Below are 27,707 nucleotides of genomic sequence, written 5' to 3'. Positions count from 1 at the left end.
CTGGCAACCCTAACACATGGCTTCTAAAGATGCCCGGAATGTCAATATGTCAATATTCAGAGCAGGAAGAAAAGTCTGCATCTGATTCAAATGGGGTGGGTCAATTTGGAGGTGGAGGGGTTAGGCCGAGAAGTACCATGCATAACTATTGCCCATATTGCATTGAGCAGAACTTGATATCATGGCCAGGCATTACTGCAATTGTGGTCTAGCTCTGCCCAGAAGAAAAGGCAAATGCACTGATGAGTGGCAAGCCAATCACTGCCACACCAAGAGTCCATGAAACACTGCTCTACTTGTGTAGTGTTGGCAATATTGAATGGCATTTAAGAACAAGGACACTAGAGTCAGAGTTCAAAAGCATGCAGTATTCAAAAAGTCAAGTGTTAATTGATGTCAGCTGCATACCTAATCAGATACAGAAGTACCAAAACTTAAGAAGTAGAAAATCTGAGATCAATTATGATTTAAAATAAGCCATCATTGTGTATGAATCAAATTTTTGCAGATAATCAGGTTGTAATTAAAAGGAAAACAATGTAATGGGAAACACAGACTTATAATTCAGAAATCTTCATATAAATATAATTTTGTATGTTACATTTATTTATATATATTTTGATTATCTGGTTTATTAAAAGCATCACCTAGATAGGAATTGCAAGCTATGGATGGTAGTAAAAAGATACCTGAAATATGTGTGGATCATGAAAATACCTTAGGGAAAATTCCTCTCTAACAAGTGCTACTAATTTTAAGAGCTTGGACCCAGATTAAGAAATAAATGGCAGTGAAAAACTACAGATTGTCGAAAAAGGTACATAATCATAGTTGAATATCACTTTATGCAAATATGGATGTCTGTTTAATATGGTGGAAAAGTGTGAATCTATGATTTTTAGAGCCATGCATACTAAAAGTCAGTCTTCTGTGAAAATCTTCAATTTGAAAAAGATCTGTGGCTCAAGTATCACTGTTTATCTGGTTAATTCTACTCAAGAAAATAGAAAAAAATATTTTGAAAGTAACAAATACTGTTGTGAGTATTTTCCATGAATTTTCGTTAAAAAAGTGATGTGAAACCAAAAAACCTTTCATTTCAAGAAGTCATGATGATTTCCTTTCTTTCTGTGGTCCTTCCTAGATTTTTGGTAGTCATGACACACAGAAATGGCACTGAAGTGACTGAATTCTTTCTTCTGGGATTTGGGGCCCAACACAGGTTTTGGCATGTCCTCTTTATCGTATTTCTACTGATCTACATGACCTCCATGGTGGGTAATATTGGAACGATTCTACTCATCAGGACAGATTCCAGACTTCAAACACCCATGTACTTCTTCCTACAACATTTGGCTTTTATTGATATCAGTTATACATCTGCAATCACTCCCAAGATGTTGCAAAACTTCATATCAAAAAATAAGTCAATATCATTCACGGGATGTGTAGTGCAATTATGGGTTTATGTAACATTTGCAACCAGTGACTGTTACCTCCTGGCTGCTATGGCAGTGGACCGTTATGTAGCCATCTGTAACCCACTTCACTATCCCATAGTCATGTCCCAAATAGTCTGCATCCAACTGGTAGCTGGTTCATATGTCATGGGCTCAATAAATTCCTCTGTACACACAGGCTTTACATTTTCACTGTCCTTTTGCAAGTCCCACACCATCAATCACTTTTATTGTGATGGTCCCCCAATTCTTGCCCTTTCCTGCTCAAACATTGACATCAGCATCATGCTACTTGTTGTTTTTGTGGGATTTAACTTGACATTCACTATGTCGGTCATCATCTTCTCCTATATATACATTCTGGCTGCCATCTTAAAGATGCCTTCTACTTCAGGGAGGAAAAAAGCCTTCTCCACATGTGTCTCCCACCTGACAGCAGTCACCATTTTCTATGGAACCCTCTTTTATATGTACTTACAGCCTCGTTCTAATAATTCCCAGGAGAATATGAAAGTTGCCTCCATATTTTACGGAATTGTGATTCCCATGTTGAATCCCCTGATCTATAGCTTGAGAAATAAGGAGATAAAAGAAGCTCTAAAAGTGTTAGGGAAAAAGTTCTTCTAGAGTGGTCTCAAATTATTCAAATTCAGCACATCAAAGCATCCAATAGACATGAATTAACACAATTTAATGTTTCTGAAATTGAGAACATGTTCACATCTTAGATCAACAATGCTTATCTCAAAAGACAAGATTTTAGAATGTGGGAAATAGAGTAAAAATCTCCTGGAACTAATTTTTCCTGAAATATAGTTAAGAAACTTATCTTTACAACCTGCGAAGAAGGGTCTTATGAAGATTATTTAAAATATTAAGAAGCATTATGAATTTTTTAAAATATTCAACTGTTACAAATGTATTTCAAGTATGTTCCTGAACTCTACAAGAATCGTTATTCATATATAAACAATATTAAAATTGAAGTTTATTATTTTCCATATATTTCAAGAAGTTCCCCAAATTCTCTTATAATATACTCTAATTATTGCAGAAATCTAAATATAAAATAAATTTATTACTTTTAAAAGCATCTTGTGACTTAAGTTATCCTCTCTATCCAACACTCCTATCCTAACACTTAAAAATACGTACTTCTGTCATTAGTTGCCCTCTATAATCTGAATCCATCTCTTTCTTGCCTAGAGTAAGGGAATTCTTACAAACATTTTCTATTTCTCTCTTAAATAAAAATAGAGAATCTAGAATGTAGATGGACCTAAAATCCTAATGGAGGACATTCATTTATAAAAGAAAACATTCATTTAGTGCACACAAATAATTTAATCTTTACACAATCACAGTGGGAAGTCCTAGGGAGACCAAGATTCCTTGAATCAGGAAGACAAAGTGTTAATAGATAAGTTCTGGCAGATAGATTGAGGGTAGGTGATGGAAAGCCCCACTTGAATTTGAAAGATACCATGCTAACTGGATGAAAAAATAAGTGTCACACCGAAGTAAAACCAACAAAGAGGCATTTAGGAGGAGGCTCTTAGGCACAATTATAGGCAGGCCTAGCCTCTCCTTTGCAGCAACAGTCACTGCTCTCCCCACTACATGGGATCTGACACCCAGAGGAGTGAATCTCCCTGGCAACGTGGAATATGACTCCTGGGGAGGAATCTACACCTGGCATCGTGGGATGGAGAACATCTTGACCAAAAGGGGGATGTGAAGGAAATGAAATAAGCTTCAGTGGCAGAGAGATTCCAAAAGGAGCCGAGAGGTCACTCTGGTGGGCACTTTTACGCACAATATAGACAACCCTTTTTAGGTTCTAATGAATTGGAATAGCTAGCAATAAATACCTGAAACTATCAAACTACAACCCAGAACTCTTGAATCTTGAAGATGATTTTATAAAAATGTAGCTTATAAGGGGTTGCAATGTGCCTGAGAAAGCCATAGGACCACACTCCCTTCTGTCCAGTGTATGGATGGATGAGTAGAAAAATGGGGACAAAAAAAAAATCACCTGGTGTTCTTTTTTACTTTAATTGCTCTTTTTCACTTTAATTTTTATTCTTATTATTTTTGTGTGTGTGGTAAGGAAAATGTTCAAAAATTAATTTTGGTGATGAATACACAACTATATAATGGCACTGTGAACAATTGAATGTACCCTTTGTATGACTGCATGGTATGTGAACATATCTCAATAAAATTGAATTAAAAAAAAAAAGTAAAATCAGCCAGGCTAGTGAACTGACCAGAAAATATAAATAATAGCATGATGAGAATTTGGAAAGAGAAAAAGATACATTTTCAAATATGGTATACTGCATAAATTCTAAGAGAAAAAAATAACCTGAAGTCAATGTGAGATGTACTAAATCTCCTCCAGAAAATATTCTGTCTTTATAAAATAAAAAGCCTTCTATCTAAGGGCAGGTCCACCAAAAACCAAGAGAGAAGCGTGAACACATTCTTCCCTATAGACTTCAGGGAGAGCATGGCTCTTCTGACCCCTTGATTTTGAACTCTAGCCAACAGAGCTGCAAAGCAACAAATGGTTGTTTTAAACCACCCATTTGTGGTTAATTTGTTACAGTGGTGCTAGCAAACTAAGACAGATTCCAACATGGGTATCAGAAGCAAACTTGAAAGTAATGTAATACTCTGCATTCAATACCAAGGTATTGGGGATCCCAAGAGCTAGTGGGCTCTAAGACAAATAGACAAAAGCAGCTAAATCTCTGAGGCTTGTGTGGAAAAGAAGAGGTTGTGCTAGGTTCTAGCCTGAAAATGGTAAGCAATTGTCAGCATTTGTTCAAGAGACCCTTTCTGAGAAGGAGGTAGACCATTTTATGAGGTCTTATGTTGAATAATTACACATTTGTTTCAAAAGTCATTAACTACACTATTAAATTGTTTGGTCTCATGATGAATAATTACACATTTGTTTCAAAAGTCATTAACTACACTATTAAATTGTTTGGTCTCATGATGAATAATTACTCATTTGTTTCAAAAGTCATTAACTACACTATTAAATTGTTTGGTCTCATGATGAATAATTACACATTTGTTTCATGAGTCATCAACTTTACTGTTAAATTTTTTGGGCACAGCCTAAACTGAGGACAGAAGAAGGAAGGAAAATATAGATCAAGCCTGATGTAATTGGTACTTCATTAATCCATTTATTTATTTACTTGCATTTACAAACACTTACTGAGGGCCTATCATAGAGTCACTGGAGACCAGTAATTGATGCAGACAGTATGTCTGGCAAGACATTAAGAAGCACTTGAGTTTCTCAAAAAAAAAAAAAAAAAAGGATCCAGGAAAGGGAATGATAAATATGTGGGATTCATTAACAGTCTTTAATACCAGCCAGGAGCCTGAGGCAACCAACTATAAAGGCATAGGAAGACCAAGGCAGGATTAAGACTGAGAAAATATCCATGAAACAGGGTCCTAGAGCTCAACCATCAGTGGGAAACCCTTCTAAAAGAGAGAAAACATTTAAAACATCCTGTGGTCTTTGGGGGTAGATACTGTGGATTATCTCTTTCAACTTCCATGGCAGCCTTCTTCTAATTGGAAATGATAGAAAGCTCAAAATTACATTTCCCAGATGCCCTTTTACCTAGCGCTCTAAAAGCTAATTGGATTTGCTCATAGGAAGTTTGGAAAGAAGTGGGTGAAAGACTCTACTTTCTGGCAAGGCAGGCAATACAAATATGAGTGACTAGACATGGTTGCCATGACCAGATGTGGGATTCCAATGTCCAGCCACTAGCTTCAGAATATGACAGGCCATTGTGGTGGCAGCAATAGCTAGAGCAGTGGCAGCAGCTTCCTAAACTCTGGATCCCAGCATCCTTGGTCTGTACATGATGTCATTCCTCCATTCCCTCCAAAATCATATGAAACTATCAGACTCTCTTTATTAAAGCTCTTTGTGCTTGTAATCCTTATATGGTTTCTTTTCCATGATTTAAACCTTGATAGATACATCCACCATGATAAATTTCCTGTCACTTTCTGCTTTTGAAAGACCCAGAAAAGTTCCAGAAAATAACAAGAGGGAAAAACATCAGAACTCCAAAGTCTCAGCATTAATGGCAACAGGGTGTACAGAGGCCTGAAGTAGACATGCAAAGCTGACCCATCCTCCCCCAGGCATCAAAACTTTGTAATTCCATTATACCTAGTACTGTAGATACTTAGTAGATACTTAGTAAGTATCACATAAATGAAAACATATCATGGATAGTGTCCATGTTACACAATACCAAACTGGACTGGCTGCATCAAAATCACCTGAGGGGAAGAAGATGGAAGCAGAGAGAGGAGTGGAAGCCAGTTTGTCCCCCTAGAACAACTGAAAAAACAACAAGTAACAACTAGTAAATAATCTGTAACAACTGTGGGGGGGAAAACGTGACTGTCCACTCATCATACACCAAACTGAATTGGGAGGAATGCCCAAGATCACAGCAAAAAATCTGTAAGTAAAAACTGCAGATCCAAGCCCCCTTACCCCATGGCCCCAACTGCAAAGCCTCACTGTGCTAGAGAGCAGCTCTCTCTGAGCAAGCAAATACAGCTCAGCTGAGTTCAAACTGGGGTTTTAATTAACAAACATGGACTGCTCAATACAAGATACAAGTCCCCAACAAGCAGACAGAGGCTTTTGGTGATGACTGATCTTGGAGAGATGGAGCGTGGCCACAGACTGGCCCTGAAGGGGGCTTTCTGTACCTTTTTCAGCTCAGTGGAGAAAGCCTTGGCCATTTTCATCCCAGCACTCTGACTCAGACAAGGGTGGAGATAGCATAGGCAGAGAGACTATTCAAATGTAAATGACCTCTCCCTAGAGGGTGCATCTTCCCCAAGAGGAAGTAAGTGGTGGCAAGCTCAACTACCCACCTTCCATTCAGAACCAGTTCCCAGAGCCTGGGGGAAAACAGCCATGGGCCATACCTCCTTACACCAGTCTGGAGCTACAGGCTGACAGGTGCCACCTGCTGGGCAGAAAAGCACAGTGACTTGAGGCCTCACAGGATGTATCAATGTTCTAAACACACCCTCAGGGAGACATGATACTATTGCCTCCTTCCAAGACCTGAGCCTGTTCTGGTCTGAGAAAACCTGAATGGGGTAACCATGGAAACCAGATGCCTAGAAAACAGAAAATTACAACCTACACTAAGAAAAATGAAGTCATGACTCAGTCAAAGAAACAAACTTACACTTCAACTGAGATACAGGAATTTAAACAATTAATGCTAAATCAATTCAAAAAGTTTAGGGAAGATATGGCAAAAGAGTTGAAGCATATAATGAAAACACTGGGCATACATAAAGTAGAAATCGAAAGTTCAAAAAAAACAACTGGCAGAATCTATGGAAATGAAAGGCACAACACAAGAGATGAAAGACACAATGGAAACATACAACAGCAGATCTGAAGAGGCAGAAAAAAACACTCAGGAACTGGAGAACAAATGAACTGAAAGCCTACGCACAAAAGAACAGATAGGGAAAAGAATGGAAAAATATGAGGAACATCTCTGGGAACCTGAGGACAAAATGAAATGCAGGAATGTACATGTCATGGGTGTCCCAGAAAGAGAAGAGAAGGCAAAAGGGGCAGAAGCAATAATAGAGGAAATAATCAATGAAAATTTCCCATATCTTATGAAAGACATAAAATTACAGATCCAAGAAGTGCAGCATACTCCAAACAGAATAGATCTGAATAGGCCTACACCAAGACACTTAATAATCAGCTTATCAAACATCAAAGATAAGGAGAGAATCCTGAAAGCAGGAAGAGAAAAGTGATCCATCAGATACAGAGGAAGCTTGATAAGACTATGTGCGGATTTCTCAATAGAAACTATGGAGGCAAGAAGGAAGTTGGTTGATATATTTAAGATACTGAAACAGAAAAACCATCAGCCAAGAATCCTATGTCTGGCAAAACTGTCCTTCAAACATGAGGGAGAGCTTAAAATATTCTCTGACAAACAGACAATGACAGAGTTTGTGAACAAGATACCTGCTCTTCAGGAAACACTAAAGGAAGTACTGCAGACAGAAAGGAAAAGACAGGAGTGAGAGGTTTGGAAAACAATTTTGGGAGATAGTAGCACAGCGATGTAAGTACACTGAACAAAGATGACTCTGAGTATGGTTGAAAGAGGAAGATTGGGACCATGTGGGACACCAGAACAAAAGACAAAAGATAAAGACTGGGACTGTGTAACTCAGTGAAACCTAGGGTGCTCAGCGATTGTAATAAAAGGTACAATATGTTTTTATATGAGGTAGAACAAATGAATGTCAACATGGCAAGGTGTTAAAAATAGAGTGGGATGGGGGTTACAATCAATGCAAACTAGAGACTATAGTTAGCAGAAACATTGTATTATGCTTCCTTTAATAAAACAAAGACAATATACCAAAGTGTATGGTAGGAGGGGAGACATAGGGGAACGGTATGGGACTCTTGGCATTGGTGGTGTTGTCTGACTCTTTACTCTACTTTAATTTAATGCTATCTTTCCTTTTGTTGCTTTATAGCTGTCATGGTTTTTTTCTCTCTCTTTTTTTTCTTTTTCTTTTCTCTCTCTACCTTCTTTGACTCTTCCTCCTTCTTTGTGGAAGAAATGAAGATGTCCTAATATAGATAGTGGCGACAGTGCTGAATACATAAATATGTGACTATGCAGGGAACTGATTGTTTACTTAGGATGGAATGTATGGTGTGTGAACAAAACTGTCTTTAAAAAATAGGTTGATGAAGAAACCTTGAGGGCACTATGTTGAGTGAAATAAGACAGACACATAAGGACAAATATTGCAGGGTCTCACCGATATGAACTAATTATAATATGTAAAACTCATAGATATGAAATATAAGTTACCAGGATGTAGAATGAGGCTAAAGAATGGGGAGTAGTTGCTTATTATGAGCAGAATGTTCAACTAGGGTGAACTTAAACATTTGGAAATGGGCAGAGGTGATAGTAGGACGTTGTGAGAATAACTAACAGTGCTTTGCTGAATGGTGTGTGAATGTGGTGGAAAGGGGAAGCTCAGAGTCACATATGTCACCAGAAGGAAAGTTGGAGGTTAAAAGATGGGAATGTGTAAAACAGTGAATCTTGTGATGGACGATGTCCATGATTAACTGTATAAATATCAGAAATCTCTCTCATGAACTAGAACAAATGTATGACACTGTAACTAGAAGTTAATAATAGAGGGGCATATAGGAAACATATATATACCTATTGAACACTATATACTACAGTTAGTAGTATTTTAACATTGTTTCATCAACAGTAACAAAAGGACTATACCAAAACTATGATTCAATAATGGAAGGGGGTGTGTGGTTAGGAGTATGGGAGGATTTGAGTCTCCTTTTTTTGTCTTTCTTTTCCGGAGTAAAGAAAATGTTCTAAAAATTGAAAAAAATTAATTGTGTTGATGGATGCACAGCCGTATCATGGTACCATGGGCAACTGATTGTACACTTTGGATCTTTGGATCATTGTATGGTATATGAATAATCTCAATAAAAAAAAAATCACCTGAGGACTTTTAAAAAGGACAGATCTCAGACTCCAATTCCTAGAGATTTGTGTGTACTATATATAAAATGGGGAACTTTTAAAAGCTTCCCAGGGGATTCTGACATTGCCCATGTGTGTGAAGCCCGTATGTGAAGGCCCATATTGGGCCTGAGGGACTGAGAGACACACTCCCTAAGCATAGTTGGGAGACACCTAATTAAACTGGAAATGCTGTAACGTCCTTGTTTCTGGCTGTTGGTTAATTCCTTGTTTAGTTGGTTTCCTAATGGTGATGTGATTCATCCTGCCACCAGGACAGATGAATGTCCTCACCGGTGCAGAAGCATGGAGGTGAGGAAAATAACTTGCTCATCATTGGATTTCCAATATCCAGCACACTCTTAGCATACTATATTTGCTCAATAAATATTTGTTGAATAAACAAATGGATGAATGAAAGAAGAAATAAGATTCTAAATCTAGATAAAGCATTCACTTCATATAACATGGGTTATAGTAAGCTGCAACCCAGGACAGCTGTTCCTGGATTGAAAAGTGTAGCAGCAGCCAGAGCTCTGCTGAGCTTATTGGGTGAAACAACAGCCTGTAACAACATCACAATAATATCATTGGAAATAAACATACAAAATGAAAATTTAAACTGTCTCTGTCATTTTTCCTGCAGAATGATAGAATAAAGAGCACACAGAACACAGGTGAGCAGATTCATTACCTAAGAAAATTAGTCTCTTGAAGTTACCAGTTTTTCATACCCATTTTATGGAATAAATATGAGACCAGCTCAGTAGCTTCCATTTTCAGGGACTTCTTTCCAAAACCTATTTTAGTTTGTCTTGTTTCTTTTTTGTTATTATTGGTTTTTTTTTGCTTTGTTTTGTTTTTTTAAGGTCAGATGTCTCCTGTGTGTGTCACAAAGAACACACATACAGAAGTATCTAATGGTATGGGGGTACTATGGACACTAGAGAAGATATAGGGAGGGTGTCACTTAATCCAAAGGAATCATGGCCACTTGTGGCAATGGATGCATGAGTAGCATTTCCATTTTTTCCTGCCAGCTGGTCACACATATTGATTAACCTGCAATAGCTTATATGATTCCCTGTGTAGGTAACTGATTTGTGATGTTAAGAAAAGATGACCAGACTACTGCCAAGGGTATTGGTTCTAGGAGGCAGAAGATAATGGTTACCCACCACCATAATGAAAGAGGAGGTGGTTTGAGTGGGAGTAAAAAATGATAATATCTAAGAAACATTCCAGATGGAATGGAAGAAAATGGAATGGCACCACTCTCTAATTTACATTATGCTAAGGTGGTGTTCCTAATTGTATCACCATTAAATTCACCAGCCTAGGCCCTGCAAAAACCAAATGGAGTATGGCATGTAATGGTGGACTGATACAAAATTAGCTAAATGGTAGCACCACTCACAGATGCTATGCCAGATTTGGTATTCCTACTAGAACAAACACGGCCTCTGGCAATATGCACTGGCACTGATTTGGGAATGCATTCTTTTCAACATTTACCTGGAAAAAAAATTGGAAGCAAGGCACTTTCTCTTGGTATAGACATCAGTACACATTACAAATACCTTCCTGTAATTTTCCTCAGTCATAGTATAGTCTGTAGGGTCTTGACCAAATGGAAACTTATAGAACATTGCTCTGGCCCACTATATTAACCACATCATTTGATCTGTGTAGCAGGGAGTGGTGAGTACTTTGGACAATCAGGTGCACCTGGTGATGGAAGACAAACTCAAAGATTCAGGGCTTGCCACAGTGGTGAAGATTTTATGAATTTAGGGTTTGGGGGCATGCACAAACCTGTTCCTAGGACAGGAAAGGTTTTTATACATATTAGACCTTAAAATTCCTAGCACTAAGAAAGAGGAACAATGCTTGGGGGGCTGCTTTGAGTTTTAGAGGCAGAATATGCCACATTTGAGAATGTAGCTCCAACCCATTTATTAGATGACTTGAAAGGTAGGGACCAGAACAAAAGAGGCCTCTGAAGAATATCTGATGGCAGTTGCCACCTTAGCCTTAAGTTTCACTAGACCCCATGGTGTGAGAGCTATTGGTGGTTGAAAAACACCAAGTTGGAGTCTTTCGCAAGCCTGACCAGGAGGGTGTTCATGCAAACCTCTAGGTCAGGAGCAGGAGTTGGCAAGCTTTTGTCTGTAACAGGGCTGATGGATTAGGAATTTCAAGGTCAGGAGCAAATTTTCAAACTCTGGTTTCACACCTCCATGTAGGGGAAGATTTCTTAAAGGCCCCTTAAACCTAAGCATAAAAACATGGGTAAGTTCAAGTGCATTAAAATTAAGAATTCCTATTCATCAAAAGATATTTGCAATACTTTATAATTGATATAGGATTCATAACAATAGATAAAAACACAATCAATCAAAAATATAAAGAGAAATGGAACAGACATTTTGAAGAACGAGAAACATGTGGCTAATAAACATAAAGAATGCTCAACATTTCTATTAACAAAGAAATGCAAATTAAAATAAAAATAAGATTCCAACTCATACCTTTTTGGTTGGCAAAAATTAGAATTCTGCCAATACTAAAAGACTATTAATAAGATCTATTTTACCAGGAGCCCGGAGGCAGAGAAGTAGAGAGATACCATGGAATTTGGGCTACTAGTTGCACACACAGAGCTGTCCACCCCAGAGGAACTGAAATCAAATAGGCGAGAAGTGGTACAAGATGCAGAGATTTCTGGTACACCATATAACGCAGTTCTAGACAATGAGACATAAGAAGAAGTCTGCTGGAGGACTTGGGGAAAGATTTTGTTTTCCTGATGAAAGATTATATATGTAGTTGTTACCTTGCCCTTCTTGTTGACTTCTTCCTGCCTTGAAAGGGTATGTGACGTCTAGAGTTATAGTAAATGTGTTAAGATTATGAAGCAACAAGCGTATGGGAAAGACTAAGCAAATCACAAGTGCTGGTGTTGGCTTCTACACCTACTGTTATGAAGTAAAAATAAGTCCCCCTTTTCATATATCAGTGTAAGTTGGATTTTTTATTATGTTAGTTGAACACATTCCTAAGACACCCACCATGCGATAAGTAACATCATGTCAATTCATCAGCCTTTTAACAATAATGCTTTTTCATGTGTATGCTTGTTAATCAAAAAGTCTAGCTTTCTCCTTAGGCTAATTAAATTAAAGAATTAACTCTAGCAGCTTTATATCCAAATACAAACCAAACCTCTCTCTCCACATATTGTTACTTGAGATATGCTGATGTTGTAAAGTGCAACTGGAAAAAAAGGATGTCTTTACCTAGGGCAGAATGTGTGTGTGTATATATATACATATATTTATATATATATATTTATTTATATATATATGAAATAAAGAAGGGATCAAGAGGAAATTTTTCTTTAAAAAAATGAACAATGGTTAAAGTGATAATATAAAATATGTTCAAATAAAAGAACTCTATTTGCCATGCTACAGTCTATATGCCCTTAAATTTCCCCATATTATCAGTGGAGAAGACTTGCATTTCTTACATTTATTATTTTCATAAAACCAGTTTTTTGCTGATTATGGTGACAGGGATTATCACCTGGACCTAAGCATGTGTTCCTATACATATAAAAAAACATGTTCCATCTGATTCACAGGAAGAAAAAAAGCACTCTTTTTATAACAGGGCAATTCTAAAAAAAGAAAGCAAGTCCCTAATGGCAGTTACATGAAAATAAAATGTGTCCCCACTGGAAATCTTTACTTTTCTTCAGCAGAAAATAGCAATGAACATTGTCTTCTCCAATTCCATCTCAGTCCCAGGAAACTCAGATTCTGAAGGGAGCAAGCACTGATCCCTTAGGCCCCAACTATAAACTCCCTGATGGGAAAGAAACACAGAAGAAGCCTTGGTGGGCAATCAGCCTGCACCAGTTGAAGGAAAATGATCTGGAGGCATCTCCAGTGTAAGTAAAACAAAGCCATTTTTCACAGTCGTTGTGTACCTGCAGTGTGTGCGGGAAGTGGGAGTGTGAAAGGGTTGGAGCCAAAGTTCCAGTAAGTTTCACCAAAAGACCAGGAGGAATCATTTCATTGCTGGTGATGTAATAGAAATGAAGAAAGGAAACTGAGTTGGGTTTAGGATTACATGGAAAAGGGTACGAAGGAATATATAATTGAATTATTGAATGAATGCATAAATGAATGAATGAGTGAATATTATACGCCCATAATGTAGTCTTTGCATGTGTTATTATGGCTATTTGTTGAGCATCCATTCTGTGCCTGGCCCTGTGCTGGGAAGTTTATATAAATCAGATTGTTTGAACTTCACATCACTGCAAAACAGCCTTTACTATTTTCTCTTCCTCTTCCCTTTTAAAATAATTAAAACATTATAAAGAAAAAAGTACAGAAGTTTTTTAAGTCTAAAAATTTCTCCCCAATCCCATGTCAAAGGACAACCATTAAGATGTTTAATTCATATCCTTCCTGACCTTTTCCCATGGATATAGAAAGAGAATAAAAGCATGAGTAAGAGTGTGAGAAAGAAAGTTTAATTTTTAAAAGGGTCACACACTACATATTATTCCACACTTTGCTTTTTCTCATTTGACATATGATGTTTTAGTTTGCTAAAGCTCCCAAAGTGCAATGTACCAGAAATGGGCTGACTTTTAACTGTGGGAATTTACTAGTTTACAAGCTTACAATTCTGAGGCCATGAAAATGTCCAAATCAACATCTTATCAAGGCCATCCCAGGACTCCTCTGACACCTGCCACTCTGCTGGTCTCTCCCTTCTCTTCTGGGCTTCGTTGCTTCCAGCTTCTGGCTTCCGTGGCTTCCTGTCTCTTTCTGTGGTTTTCTCTCTCAGCTTCTGTGTTTTTCTCTTTTAGCTTCTGTGTATTTCTTTCTGAATTTCATCCTCTTCTAAAGGGCCTCAGTAAGAGGATTAAGACCTCCCTGAATGAGATGGGTCACATCTTAATCCCACTCACCAAGGATCCTGATTACAATGGATCCATACCCACAGGAATGGATTAATTTTAAGAACATAATTTTCTGGGGTCCTTAAAGCCTCCAAACCATCACATATGACATGAACAACTTTCCATAAGAGTATAGATCAATCTCATTTTTTTAACTGTGTATTGATCTATAATATGAATTTATTATGATTTATTTAATGGTATTTCCACACTTGTGCTATTAGAAACAGTGTTGCAATGAACAAGATTACCTTTTAAGTAAGACCTGTGATCCCCATTTTACAGAAGGAACTGACACCTAAGGGAGTTACATATTTTGTCTCTAAGTAGTGGTAAGTAATGATGGGAACAGCATTCAAACCCAGGTCTACCTAGTTCCTTTCCACTGCACAAACCAAATGTAAATGAAGCTCCAGAAACCCTGGAAATCAGAACTGGCTAATCATGTTCAGAACACTCAGGTACTTGGCCATAGTAGTCACTTAATTAGCAAACACTTTCATCATTGATGAAACTGAGAATTTCACATTGAGTCAAACCACCTTAACATACAGATTCTCTGTGTGTATCTATGCTGTGCATATTTCCTTAGCTCTTGAGAAGTGTCCCCATGATGTCACATCATTTGATTTGAATTCAGAATGATTAAAGCCAAATCAATATAGTAAAAGCCTTCACCCTATTAAGATTCTGGTGTAAGTGGACACTTGACTAGTCTAAACTCCTCTCACCAGTGTTTTAGCCACAGGATGGAAAGTTCCTTGAAAGGACTACAGTTCAATTATTTTCCAGCAAATTTACCTGAAGAAGAAAATTGCACAAACTTATTGTTTCTCCTCAACCCTACAGAGTTTTCCCACTGTGCTTATTTCTCAAGATATTTGAAAGAAGCAAAGATGCCCATATGAGCAACAGGCTTGGTTTACTACACTTCCTGCCAGTCATGGCTTATTCTTATCCAAAACTATCTCATCTAGGCAGGTACAACTCTGCCTGGTGTAACTGATACCAGAGTAAAAGAGCCTTCTACTGATGTTTTGGAAACACACTCTTTCCTCCAGGAGCAACTTCTTTTATTATACAATATTTAAGGTGTATTAAAAACAACTCATGTGGGCACCACCTAATTTCTGCAACTTGCCTTTTTCCATTCAACATTCTGTTTGACAGATTTACCTATATGGATTTTGTAGTATGAGTTCATCGATTTTCTGACTTACTTAATCGTTTGTATTTTTCCCATGACTAACAATGATACTATGAGAATTCTTGTGTATATATGCTTATATATACACACATGCATGCATATACATACGTGTGTGTGCATGCATGTGTATGTCTGCCTGTTTGTGTGGTCAAGAATTTCTCTCGAATACATCCTATAATGGAATTCCTGGACTATGGGTGGTTTATCTTTAATTTTACTAAATATTTACAAAATTGTCCCCAATATGATTTTGCTCATTTACATTCCCATCAGGAATATGAGTTCCTGTGGCTCCACATTCTCAAAAAAACTTTCAGATTGATGGATGCAAAATTGTATTTCAACACAGTATTAATATACAATTAACTGACTACTGGTGAGTTGTGTACCTTTTCATATTCCTATTGACAATTTAGATTTTATTTCTATAAATTTCCTGTTTATGTCTTTTGTACATTTTTCCATTAGATTGGTTAACAAAAATTCCTTTTATATGCTGGATACTAATCCTTTGACATTTATATATGTTGCAAATATGTTGTTTCAGTCAGTATCTAGTCATTTCTCTTTATAAGGATAGTATATTAAATTTTAATGTAGTTAATTTCTAATATTTTATGATTTGTGCTTTTGTCTTTTAAAAATTTTTCTGGATAGCTGTCATAAAGATATTCTGAAGTGTTTCACTTTCAAGACTTTACAGTTTTGGTTCTCTTATTTAGAGCTTTAATACTTCAGGAACCAATTTTTGTAAAATTTGAAGTAGGAATACAATATTATTTTTTAATGAGTATAAGCATATTAGCACAATTTACTGGGCCACTTCTCCACTGATCCGCAATGCTAGTCCTTTTTGTATCAATTTTTCATAGATGTGTTAAGGATTTCTTTTTCTCAGTTCCACTGATCTATTTGTCTACCCTCACACCAGTTCCACACTTTCTTTATTGTTACAGCTTTATAATAAATTCTGGTATCTGGTAGGACAAGTTCCCATCTTGCTTTTCTTTAAATTTCTTAGCTATTCTCTTCCATATAAATTTTAGAATAAACTTGTTGAGGTGCACATAACATTCTCTCAAGCATTTGATTGGAATGACACTGAATTTATAGATTAATCTGCATAGAAATGTAGTGTTTATAATATTGAGTTGTCATCTATAAACATGGTCTTTCTGTTTTGGTCTTCTTTGAGCCTTTAAATATAGTTCTGTTTGTTTGATGAGAGTCATGAACAATTTTGTTAGATTTATGTCCAGGTAATATATATTTTTATTGCTATTGTAAATAGCAATTTTTAAAATAGCATTTTTCTAACTGTTGCTAGTGAACAGAAATGCCTATGTAATTACCTAATCTCAAGCAAGTTTGCTAGACTCACTAAAAATTTATGTCAATTCTATAAAGACAATTACATTATCTAAAAATAATAATAGTATTTGTTCCTTTATAATCATAATACATCTGTTTTTGTTTGCTTGTCTTTCTGTCTGGGCTAGACTTCAAGAACAATTTTGAATAGATTCGGTCATACCAGGCATCCTTGTCTCATTCCTGAATTTATAGGCATTGTTTCTCATAATTTATTGGTAAGCATAATGTTTAGTATAGTTAGTATAGTAATGTGGTAGATAATGTCTACTGGGTTAAAAAGTTGCCCACCTGTTTCTGTATTGCTAATATTTTATCATGAAGGTTTACTGAATTTTACCAAACAATTTTTCCATATCTATTGAGAAGATCAAATGGCTTTTCTCCTTTAATATGTTACTATGAAAATTATATTATAAACTTTCCAAAATTAAAAAATCTTCGCATTCCTGAGATAATGTGCAAACCAAATCTCCTTCTCACCATTTTATTCACTTTCTTCCTAGAAAGGAGAAGGGAATGTATCCGACTGGTAAACCTGAAAATAATAATGTGACATGTTCTGCTCTGCCCTTTTCTTCTGGGGAGCAGCCAGCCTTCAGGAATCCTTGTTTCCCTGCACTCAGAAGCAATCCCCTACGATGTGAGAGAGGCATGCCCAGCCATTGCTGTCAGGACTGGCGAGTAAGCCTTCCCAGTTACGGTGTTCATTTGGTAGCAAATAACCTTGCCCGATACAACCTGGGGTCTAATGGTGATTTTATGGTCTTCATATTTACCTTTTTTTTTTAATTCCTTCAACTTGTTCAAATCCTGGGAAAGGAAAAGAATAGCTATTCACTGGAGCCTCCTTGAGATGCCAGCAATCACTTATGTTTAACACATGGCTGGATTTGGTTAGTGAATGCATATTTTTTAAAAGCTGTTCACATCTATATTCAAAAGTAAGATTGGTTCTAACATTATTTTTACATTTCTTACTTGTTTTGGTGTCAAGGTTAGATTAGCCTTATGAAATGAGGTGGAGAATGTCCTCTTTTGCTATTTAATGGAAAAGTTTGCAAATTACCAGAATTGGTTGTTCCATAAATGCTTGATAGAAGCTTCCTGTAACTTAGTGGGGCCTGGCATTTTATGAGGAGTAGCTTTTTAAATAGCAATGCAAATTATTTAATGGCTTAAAAATACTTATGTATTTTATATCTTTGGAATATGTTTTGGGAGTGATATTTTTCTAGAAAATTGTCCAGTTGATCGGTTTTTATATTTATTGGCATAAAGTTGTCCATAGTAGCCACTTCCTATCCTTTTAATATCTGCTGTCTAAAATAGTCTTTTTTTTCTTTCTAAATATTTTTTTTTGTCTTCTCTTATTATTCTTACTCAGTCTTACCATAAGTTGATCAATTATAATAATTTTTCAATAAGTCAACTTTTGGCTTTGTTGATTTTACCTATTATTTATTTTCTATCTCATTAACTTCTCATCTCTATTTTTTAATATATATTTGTTCAGAATACAGATACATTTTTAATTATTTCTACTATATTAGCGTTTCTACTTACCAGTCTTTCTCTTTGTTCCCATTTCCTCTTTTCCTACCTTCTGTTGCAGCGATAACGTTTTCTATATTCCTTTTTTCTGTTATTAGTTTGGAAGCTATAATTTATATATCTACTTTATTTTGTCTATTGTTCATGCATGACATTAATTCTCAATGTTCATAGCTGAACTCCCAGTGAATAGTAGATTTAAAACCCTATGCTTACTATTTCCCTGGCTTCAGCCTCATTCATCACTTTGCAATTCTATTTAACATCAGATTGACTGAGATTCTTCTCCTTTAATTGCCTTACTTTTCCTCTTTCCAGAGTATCTTTCACCAAGTATCCTCATGGTTTGCTCCATCATTTCCTTCCTCTCCATGCTTAATATATAATTTAGGTTCTTTGTGGATATAAGTTCCAAATCAGTTCATACACTCATGCACATACACACACATACCAACTACTATCACTGAATTACTTTAGTTTGCTTTCTTCTCTTATTAAAAAAAGTAAATATTGAGTAAACACAAAATAGCATTTATAAAATCATATGTATGGTGTAAAGATTCATGTGACTTCAAAGACCACATACCAGCAACACAGGATGAGAAATAAAATAAATTGCATTATTGTTCTTGAATCTCCTAGGAAAATATATTTATGAGCTCAGAACAGGAATGGACCTCATTTAATTTTTTTTTTTCAAAAGAACAAACCACAGGGAAAAATCTGATAAATTGTTATTTTAAATTTAAGGATTTCTGGTCCTTAAAGGATATCATAGACAAAATTAACACATGACAGAATGTGAAAATAAACTTTGAGAAGCTAACAACTGACAGGGGACTAAAATATGGTATAAACAAAGCATATTTATTTATTTATAGATAAATAAACTAAATAGAAATAGTACCAAAAATATAAACAAGCAATTTACAGAAAAGTAGAATCCCCAAATTCCAAGAAGAATATTAAAGATGATCATTCATTAGTAATTACAGAAAAACAAGTAAAACTGAGATGTGATTTACACGTATTTTCCAAGATCCCCAAACAAAATAGAATAATTCAATTGCTAACAAGGATGTGAGGATATGTTAACTCCCGTGCACATTTAGTGGGAGTGTACAATGGTGCACCAATTCTGGAAGGTGATCTGGCAATACCTGGTCAAATTAAATGTGTGCATACCACCAGAGTCAATGATTCTGTCCATAGGAATACAGGCTACAAAAATTTTCACAGTTATTTGTAGTGGGGGCAAGTTGTAGGCTAGCTGGTATCTATCACTAGTAGAGAAGATAGGTAAACAATGGTGGATAGACACCATACAGCAGTGCTACTTAAAGTATACCCCATGGACCAGCAATAGTATTTGGAATGTCTGTTACCAGTACATGATGAAATAAGTACAGAAAGTGAGATTGAACATTTTTTAAATTTTATAGAATTTTGATAATACTGACACCCTTTTATTGCTTTCTACAGAAGTATTGCTCTGCAATAGATTGGAAATTTTGAAAAGAAACTGATCCTTTACCATAGAAAAACTTTCATAGTGAATACTGCTTGGCTATGAGTCCGTGTTGGCCAGAACTGAGTCAGAAAGGGAGGGGAAAGTGTAAGATATTTAAGAAGATAAGTTGGAACAAGATCATATAGAACACAATGGGTGTGTCAATTTTGAGATACAATAACTCATAAGATTGATATACTTTAATTAAAATATAGAATGCATAAAAGAAAGCAAAATTAAATCAAAACAGGTTTTTATATGCTCTTTAGCAGATACAATTATGAGTTGTCTATCAGTGTGCACCCTAAGAATATGGCTACTGATCCATGACAGTTTTCTGAAATAGTAAATGAACTTATCTAAATACAGGGGCAAGAGTCAGATACCTGCAACTTTCCCTTAAGACCCAAATCAATTATGTCATTAAAAAATCATCTCATCCCATTATGAAACCAAATAATACCACTTACGTGCTGCAATTAGTTATAAATTCACAATGATCTTAGCTTTCTCTGTTCTTTCTTTGCAAATTTTCAGCTGACATTTTACTCTTGCTAACCACGGAACGAGAAAACGGTACTGAAGTGACTGAATTCATTCTCCTGGGATTTGCTGGGCAACACAAGTTTTGGCATCTACTCTTCACAGCATTTCTAATAATCTATGTGGTCACCCTAGTGGGTAACGTTGGGATGATCCTACTCATCAAGACGGATTCTTGCCTGCACACCCCTATGTACTTTTTCCTCCAACATTTGGCTTTTGTTGATCTCTGTTATGCCTCTGCCATTACTCCTAAGATGCTGCAAAACTTTGTGGGGACAGAAAAATCCATCTCATTCATAGGATGTTTTGTACAATTACTAGTCTATGGTACATTTGCAACCAGTGACTGCTACATCCTGGCTGCTATGGCAGTGGACCGCTATGTGGCCATCTGTAACCCACTCCACTATCCAGTAGTCATGTCCCGGAGATTCTGCATTCAATTGTTAGTTGCTTCATACTTCATGGGTTTCCTGAATGGCTCTGTGAACACAAGTTTTGCTTTCTCATTGACCTTCTGCAAATCCAAGGCAATTAACCACTTTTTCTGTGATGAACCCCCAATTCTAGCCCTTTCATGCTCCAACATTGATGTCAACATCCTGCTACTGACAGTCTTTGTTGGGTTTAACTTGATGTCTACTGTATTGGTTGTCATCATTTCCTACATATATATCCTGGCTGCCATCCTGAAGATATCTTCTATTGCAGGGAGGAGAAAAGCCTTCTCCACATGTGCCTCCCACCTGATAGCAGTCACCATTTTCTACGGGACTCTCTCTTACATGTATCTACACCATGGTACCAGTGGATCTCAAGAGCAGGAAAAGGTGGCTTCTGTGTTTTATGGCATTATGATTCCCATGTTAAACCCACTGATCTATAGCCTTAGAAACCAAGATGTGAGAGAAGCTCTAAAAGGGTTAGGAAAGAAGTGTTTCTAGTTTGTACCTTGATTTCTAACTTTCAGTGCCGTTAAACAACCAGACCAACAATGCTCTCACAGTACTGAACTTTAGAAGATGTGGCAAAAGTTTGTTAGATAAAAAGGTGCTTCTTAATTATATCCACAGCATCTGAAAGATAGTGAAAAGAATCTCAAGTGAGTAAAGAAGGTTATAATTCATGTTTTTTTTTGAAGAGTATGCATCTGAAAAGATCATTGTACCAGTTTGAAACTGTTATGGACCTCAGAAAAGCCATGATCTTTTAACTCAATCTTCTTGGGTGGAAACTTTTGATTGACTGTTTCCATGGAGATGTGCCACACCCAACTGTGAGTGAGAACTTTGATTAAATTAGTTCCATGGAGATGAACCCTGCCACTTTGATGGAGTCTTAATCAGTTCACTGAAGTCCTTTAAGAGATCTCACAGAGAGAAGGAGCTCAGAGAAGCTGGGAGAGACATTTTGGAGAGAACCTAGGATATGAAGCACAGTGTTTTCCATGGAGAAGCTAAGAGAGGACCCCAGATGCTTAGAGAGAAATGCCCTTGGAGAACAAGCAAGGATGCAGAGGCTGAGAAAGAGAAGCTAAGAGAGACGGAAGTCCAGAGACATTTGGAGAAAGCTATTTTGAAACCAGAACCCAGGAGCAAATGATCAGCAGATGCCAGCCACCTGCCTTCCCAGCTGACATAGGTGTTCCAGACGACACTGGGCATTCTACTGTGAGGGTAGCCTGCTGTTGATGCCTTAGTTTGGACACTTTTATGGCCTTAGAACTGTGAATTTGTAACCTAATAAATCCATTTTATAAAAGCCAATCCATTTATGCTATTTTGCATAATGGCAAACCAGAACAATCATCAAGTTTACTTTTGTATGTTTTAATGAGCCCTTTTCTCAAATAACTGCCGTTAAAAAGAAATGAAGAGACGGAAGAAGCTGGAGGCATAGAGAGGAGTGGAAGCTAGTCAGTTCCCCTGGAACAAGTAACAAATAACCAGGAACAACTAATAAATAATCTGTAATAACTGCGGAGGGACAATCGTGACCATCCACTCATCATACACCAACCTGAATTGTGAGGAATCCCCAAGATCACAGCATAAAATCTGTAAGTAAAAACTGTGGATCTGAGCCAGGAGACCCCTCCCCCCATGGCCTGAACTGCACAGCTTCCTGGTGCTAGAAAGCAGCACCCTCCAAGCAAGCGAATATAGGTCAGCTGAGCTCCAATTAGGGTTTTAATTAGCAAACATGGGCTGCTCAACACAAGCTATGAATCCCCAACAAGCAGACAGAGACTTTTGATGATGACTGACCTTGGAGAGCCAAAGGACCTCTCTGGGAGGGAGGAGGAGCCCAGAGGACTGGGTGCACTCTCTGGCCAAAGGGTGAAACTGAGGAGGGCCACAGACTGACCCTGAAGGGGGTCTTTCTGTCCCTTTTCTGGCTTAGTGGAGAAAGCCTCAGCCATTTTCAATTCCGAGTGCTCAGACCCAGACAAGGGTGGAGACAGCAAAGTCAAAGACTATTCAAATACAAATGACCTCTCCCCAGGGGGTATATCTTCCCTAACAGGAAAGAGGTGGTGCCAAGCTCTACTACCCACCTTCCATTCAGAATCAGACCCCAGAGCCTGGGGGGAAACAGCCATGGGCCACACCTCCATACACCAGTTGGGAGTGACCTGCTGGGCAGAAAAGCACAGTGACTTGAGGCCTCACAGAGTGTATCAATGTTCTAAGACACCCTCAGGAGACATGATACTACTGCCTCCTTCTGAGACCTGAGCCTGTTCTGGTCTAGGAAAACCTGATTGGGGTAACCAAGGAGGCCAGATGCCTAGACAACAGAAAATACAACCCACACTAGGAGGGGGGAAGTTATGGCCCAGTCAAAGAAACAAACTTACACTTCAACTGACATACAGGAATTTAAACAACTAGTGCTGGATCAATTCAGAAAGTTTAGGGAAGATATGGCAAAAGAGATGAAGCATATAATGAAAACACTGGGCATCCATAAGGTAGAAATTGAAAGTTTGAAACAACAACTGACAGAATCTATGGAAATGAAAGGCACAACACATGAGGTGAAAAACACAATGGAGACATACAACAGCAGATCTCAAGAGGAAGAAGAAAACCCTCAGGAACTGGGGAACAAGACACCGGAAAGCCTACACACAAAAGAACAGATAGAGAAAAGAATGGAAAAATATGAGCAACATCTCCAGGAACTTAAAGACAAAACGAAGAAGAAGTTGGTAGTCTTTTCACAGCTGCCTTTTGACCCAGATATACAGTTAGAAACATTGGCTTTTTCAGCGACCATTGACATTCTGTTAGAAGTGGCACATCTGAACACTGGTAGGGATGATTTTCACCTTCTCAGTAACTGAAAATAATAAAACATCTTTCTTCCTCTCTTTCTTCCTCTCTTTCTTTCTATCATTCTTTTCCTTAACATGCACATAGAAAAATTATAGAAATTAAAATAAATTCCAAAAATCAGGAATAGTACAATAAATAGTCTCTGATCCAGTGAAATATAACTAAAAATACAATAGGGATGTAAAAATCCACTAACACCTTATCACTTAGAAATTTACAAGTCTCATTTGTACAACACACTTGGTAAGAGAAGAAATAAAAACCAAAATTGCCAAACATATAAACAGTAATTTTTTATAAAACATTATATAATATCCTAAAAACCATTATGTCAATAGCCTATAAACTACAGTTAAGTGGTGTTCAAATGGAAATTCAAAACACTATTCATACTCATGGCAAAAGAGTATGAGTATTTGCTCATGTCAAAATAGCAAATAAAAAGATTAAATTAATTAAGCATCATTTTGGAAGTGAAAAATAATCATAAGGGAAGGTGAAGGAAGTGGTAATCATTTTTAAAAGCTATTAAATTTAAAAATTCCTTATAAAGTTTCTAGGAAAATAGCGTTATTCAACATTAGTAAATCTATTAATGTAATATAGTGTATTCTTTTTAAAGGATAAATCTTAAAATCATCTACATAGATTCTGAAAATCATTTTCCTAAACTTAACTCTATTTTTAATCCCACTGTTTAATAAAAACTAAAAGAGCCTCAATCCAAAAACCTCATGGGAAATACTTAAATACTTATGGGAAAGCACTTAAAGCATTCTCTGTGAAGTCAGAAACAAGAAAAAGATGGCCTTACTCTAAATTATTCTAACATTATTCCAGAGCTATCAATCAAAGCACTTAGAATATAAAAACAATTAAGAAGGATGTAAATCAGAAGATAGGAGTCAATATTGTTATTGGAAGATGACATGATTTTTTGGATATTTCCAGAGAAACAGCTATTATGAACAATAGGATAATTCAATAATGTAGGTAAACAAAAATTAATGTGCACAAACATTGAGACCAAATGTTGGAAATGAAGCAGTACCTGAAAGAGAATAAATGCTCACTCGGTTGTGGAGGAGAAAAGAATTTATTCATGATCTTGCAAGCACAAGTGCACCACCAAAGAAACGTGGCAGGCATGCCAAACAAAAGAACATAGCAATAGTTATACCCTGCTCCTAATATGCAGGTCCCTCCCATGTTTCCTCATTGGCTGGGTACTGCAGAGGTTACAGCCTGTCCGAGAGAGCTAACCAGCCCACCCTTGAGATTTTGAATTGTACACCTATCAGAGAGAGTTAACTAGTTTAAATTTCCCACCAAGAGTTCCCACCTTTGATTATAACCTACATTACTTTACATTCCAGTAACCCTGGTTATTTTTCCCATGTAAGGAGCTGGCGCTGATTCTAGGCTTATGTCATAGCTCACTTGCTCTCTCTCCATGGAGCCAGTTTAAGCCAGTTCTGCCGCCAAGTCTCCATTTTCCCTATTCCATGTTGCCTTTATGTGAAAGCTAAACTCAACCCTTTCTTACACAAAGAGAAAAACAAAACATGAAAATATAAAAGAAAAATCAATTTTATTTTTCTATACTAGGAAAAAAGGAGATGAACATTTTTTAAATACCATTTTCAATAGCATTCAAAAACATGAAATAATTTAAACAATATGTATACAGTATGTTATAATGAAAAGTTCAAAGAGAAAGGAATGCCACATTTAAGGATTAGAAAACTGAATATTGTTAAAATGCCAATTTTCTCCACAATCATATACACCTTAAATGAAATCACGATCAAAATACCATTGGTTTTCTATAGATATTGATAAGCTGTTTTAAAACATATGGAAATACAAAAGAGCTAAAATACCCAAAAAAAGTGTTTAAAAAAACAAAGTTGGAAGATCTACAATACCTGATATCAAGACTAACTATAAAGCTACAGCAACTAAGACAGTCAACTATGGACATATATATAGGTGTATTTACCAATGGAACAGAACAGAGAGTGAGAAAAGTATATCAATTAGGTCAATTCATTTTCAACAAAGATACCAAGCCAAGTCCATGATGAATGGAGTGTATCTGTAACAGTGACTTTTAAAATATAATCTTAAAAAACTGTAAATAAGCAGGAAATTGTAAGGTAACCTTAAAATGTAACCTTTAAAACTGAAAACAGGCTATGATGGTAGCTCTTATTCTCAGAAAGGAGCAATTTGTAAATGTAAGGTCTGGAAACACATGTAAATGTAAAGTTTGCACCTCTCCCAGGTGTCACCTAGAAAACAGAAGATAACAAATTACTGAAGTTCTCCAAACCTGTTACATGTTAACTAAAATAGTTGACTCCCTTTGTCTCTAATGGGTTTAGCCAATTAAAGAATCACTGGGAAACTGCCCCAAACCTCCCAGATAGATGGGCCTTTTGCCTATCACTCTTGTTGCATGTTGACTGAATGATTATCTCTCTTTGTCTGTGAACCCGGGTATAAAACCGAATTGGAGAAGCACTTCAGGGAAGCAGATTCGGGAAAATTTCCCCTGTCTTCCTGCCGGCATAAATTAAACCATCTTTTCCTCTTCAGCCGGCTTCAGTGTGACTTTTCTTAGCCACACCGAGCAATGGACCCATATGTGGGAAATGCCCCTTCTTCATATTGCTATGTTTGTTACCTTTTTTTCAAAAAACTGCTTCCAGAATTACCATGGGGGGGTGGAGCATAGATGAATCTTAACCTTTACCTAACACCACACTCAAAAAAAAAAAAAATAAAGGGAAAAAAGTATCACAGACCTAAAAGTAAATGCTAAAACCAAAACTTTCTTTAAGGAAAGATAGGGAAAAAATCTCCATGACCTTGGGGTAGCAAAGATTTCTTTTGTAGCAAACCAAAAACGCAAGCCATAAAAGAAAAAGCTGGCAACTGGTACTTCAAAATTTAAAACGTCTCCTCTTCTAAAGACACCATTACAAAAATAAAAGGCAAAACACAGATTGAGAGAAAATATTTTAAGTACATATATCTGACAAATGTCTTATATTCAAAATATATAAAAAACTCTTACAACCCAAAAAGAAGACAACCCAATCTTTTTTTTATCCTATTATTTTTTTTATAATAAATTTTATTTTGAAACAAGTTCAATCTTACAGGAACAGCTGCAAAAACAGTACAAACCCCATACATAGCACTCCATCATACCCTGACCCCCTTCCCCCAATACCCCGATCCATCACCTTTAAGATCCTGTCACATCACTGTCTCTTTCTTTCCCTCCCTCTCTCCCTCCCTCCGTCCCTAACACCCATCATCTATTGCTCTGTCCTCTGAACATATGAGAGCAAGCTGCACATATCTTTAAACAAACATTATAATTCACATATACCTTTCCCATGGACAAGAACATTATTTTATGCAATCTCATTAAACGCAGCTAAGAAGTTCAAGAAATTCAACATTGATATAAAGCTTACATTCTATATTCCCTTCTTTTTTTTCTTGTGTCCCATCTGTTTCCCTTTGAGCCTCCTCTCCTCCGACTTCAGATCCCATCCAGGATCATCCTTGGCATTTAACTGTGATCTATTTAGGCTGTCTTATTTTTTTTTTTTTTCAATTGTGGAAAGATATCTATAGCCTAAATCTTCCTATTGCACCCCTCCCTAGCATTCCTTCTTTATGTCTTTTATATCCCGTGCCATGCTCTCATTGCCTGTCTTAGTTCTTTGATTAATTCTGCCAGGAACTGTGTGTCTTTCTAGAAGTTTCCCTTCACCCCAAACAAAAACCCTACTCTCATTTCTTAACTCCCCATTGCCCCTTCCCCCACTTTTTGGAACCCCTACTCTACTTTTCATCTCTTTGGTCATATTCTCTGATACTTTCTTTGTGTTTACCATGGGGTTTAAATTTAATATCTTAAATCTATAACAATCTTGTTTTTCTTTGATACCAACTTAACTTCAGTAGGACACATAAACTGTGTTCCTATACTCCTCCATTCCCCCACCTTTATGTAGTTCTTGTCAAAAATTACATATTTTACATTGAGTCCAAACCACTGATTTATCATTAGTGCTATG

General features: G+C 36.7%; 2 protein-coding genes across 2 annotated transcripts; both read left to right on the top strand.

The window, feature by feature from the left end:
• Window positions 1-1,157: 1,157 nt before the first annotated feature.
• LOC119538197 (putative olfactory receptor 5AK3) lies at window positions 1,158-2,087 on the top strand. Its single transcript, XM_037841003.1, has one exon. The coding sequence runs from the start codon at window positions 1,158-1,160 to the stop codon at window positions 2,085-2,087; it is 930 nt and encodes a 309-aa protein (XP_037696931.1).
• Window positions 2,088-11,385: 9,298 nt separating this feature from the next.
• Window positions 11,386-21,210, top strand: LOC119536659 (olfactory receptor 5AK2-like). Its single transcript, XM_037839493.1, has 2 exons — window positions 11,386-11,389; window positions 20,258-21,210. The coding sequence occupies exons 1-2, from the start codon at window positions 11,386-11,388 to the stop codon at window positions 21,208-21,210; spliced, it is 957 nt and encodes a 318-aa protein (XP_037695421.1).
• The last annotated feature ends 6,497 nt before the right edge of the window (window positions 21,211-27,707 follow it).

This window comes from Choloepus didactylus, chromosome 6 (assembly GCF_015220235.1).
Source record: "Choloepus didactylus isolate mChoDid1 chromosome 6, mChoDid1.pri, whole genome shotgun sequence".
In the NCBI taxonomy this organism is placed as follows: Eukaryota; Metazoa; Chordata; class Mammalia; order Pilosa; family Megalonychidae; genus Choloepus; species Choloepus didactylus.
This window is presented reverse-complemented; position numbering and strand designations above follow the sequence as displayed.

What these genes read in the sequence shown, in the direction of transcription:
- LOC119538197 (XM_037841003.1), top strand. Translation starts at nt 1,158, where the DNA reads ATGACACACAGAAATGGCACTGAAGTGACTGAATTCTTTCTTCTGGGA.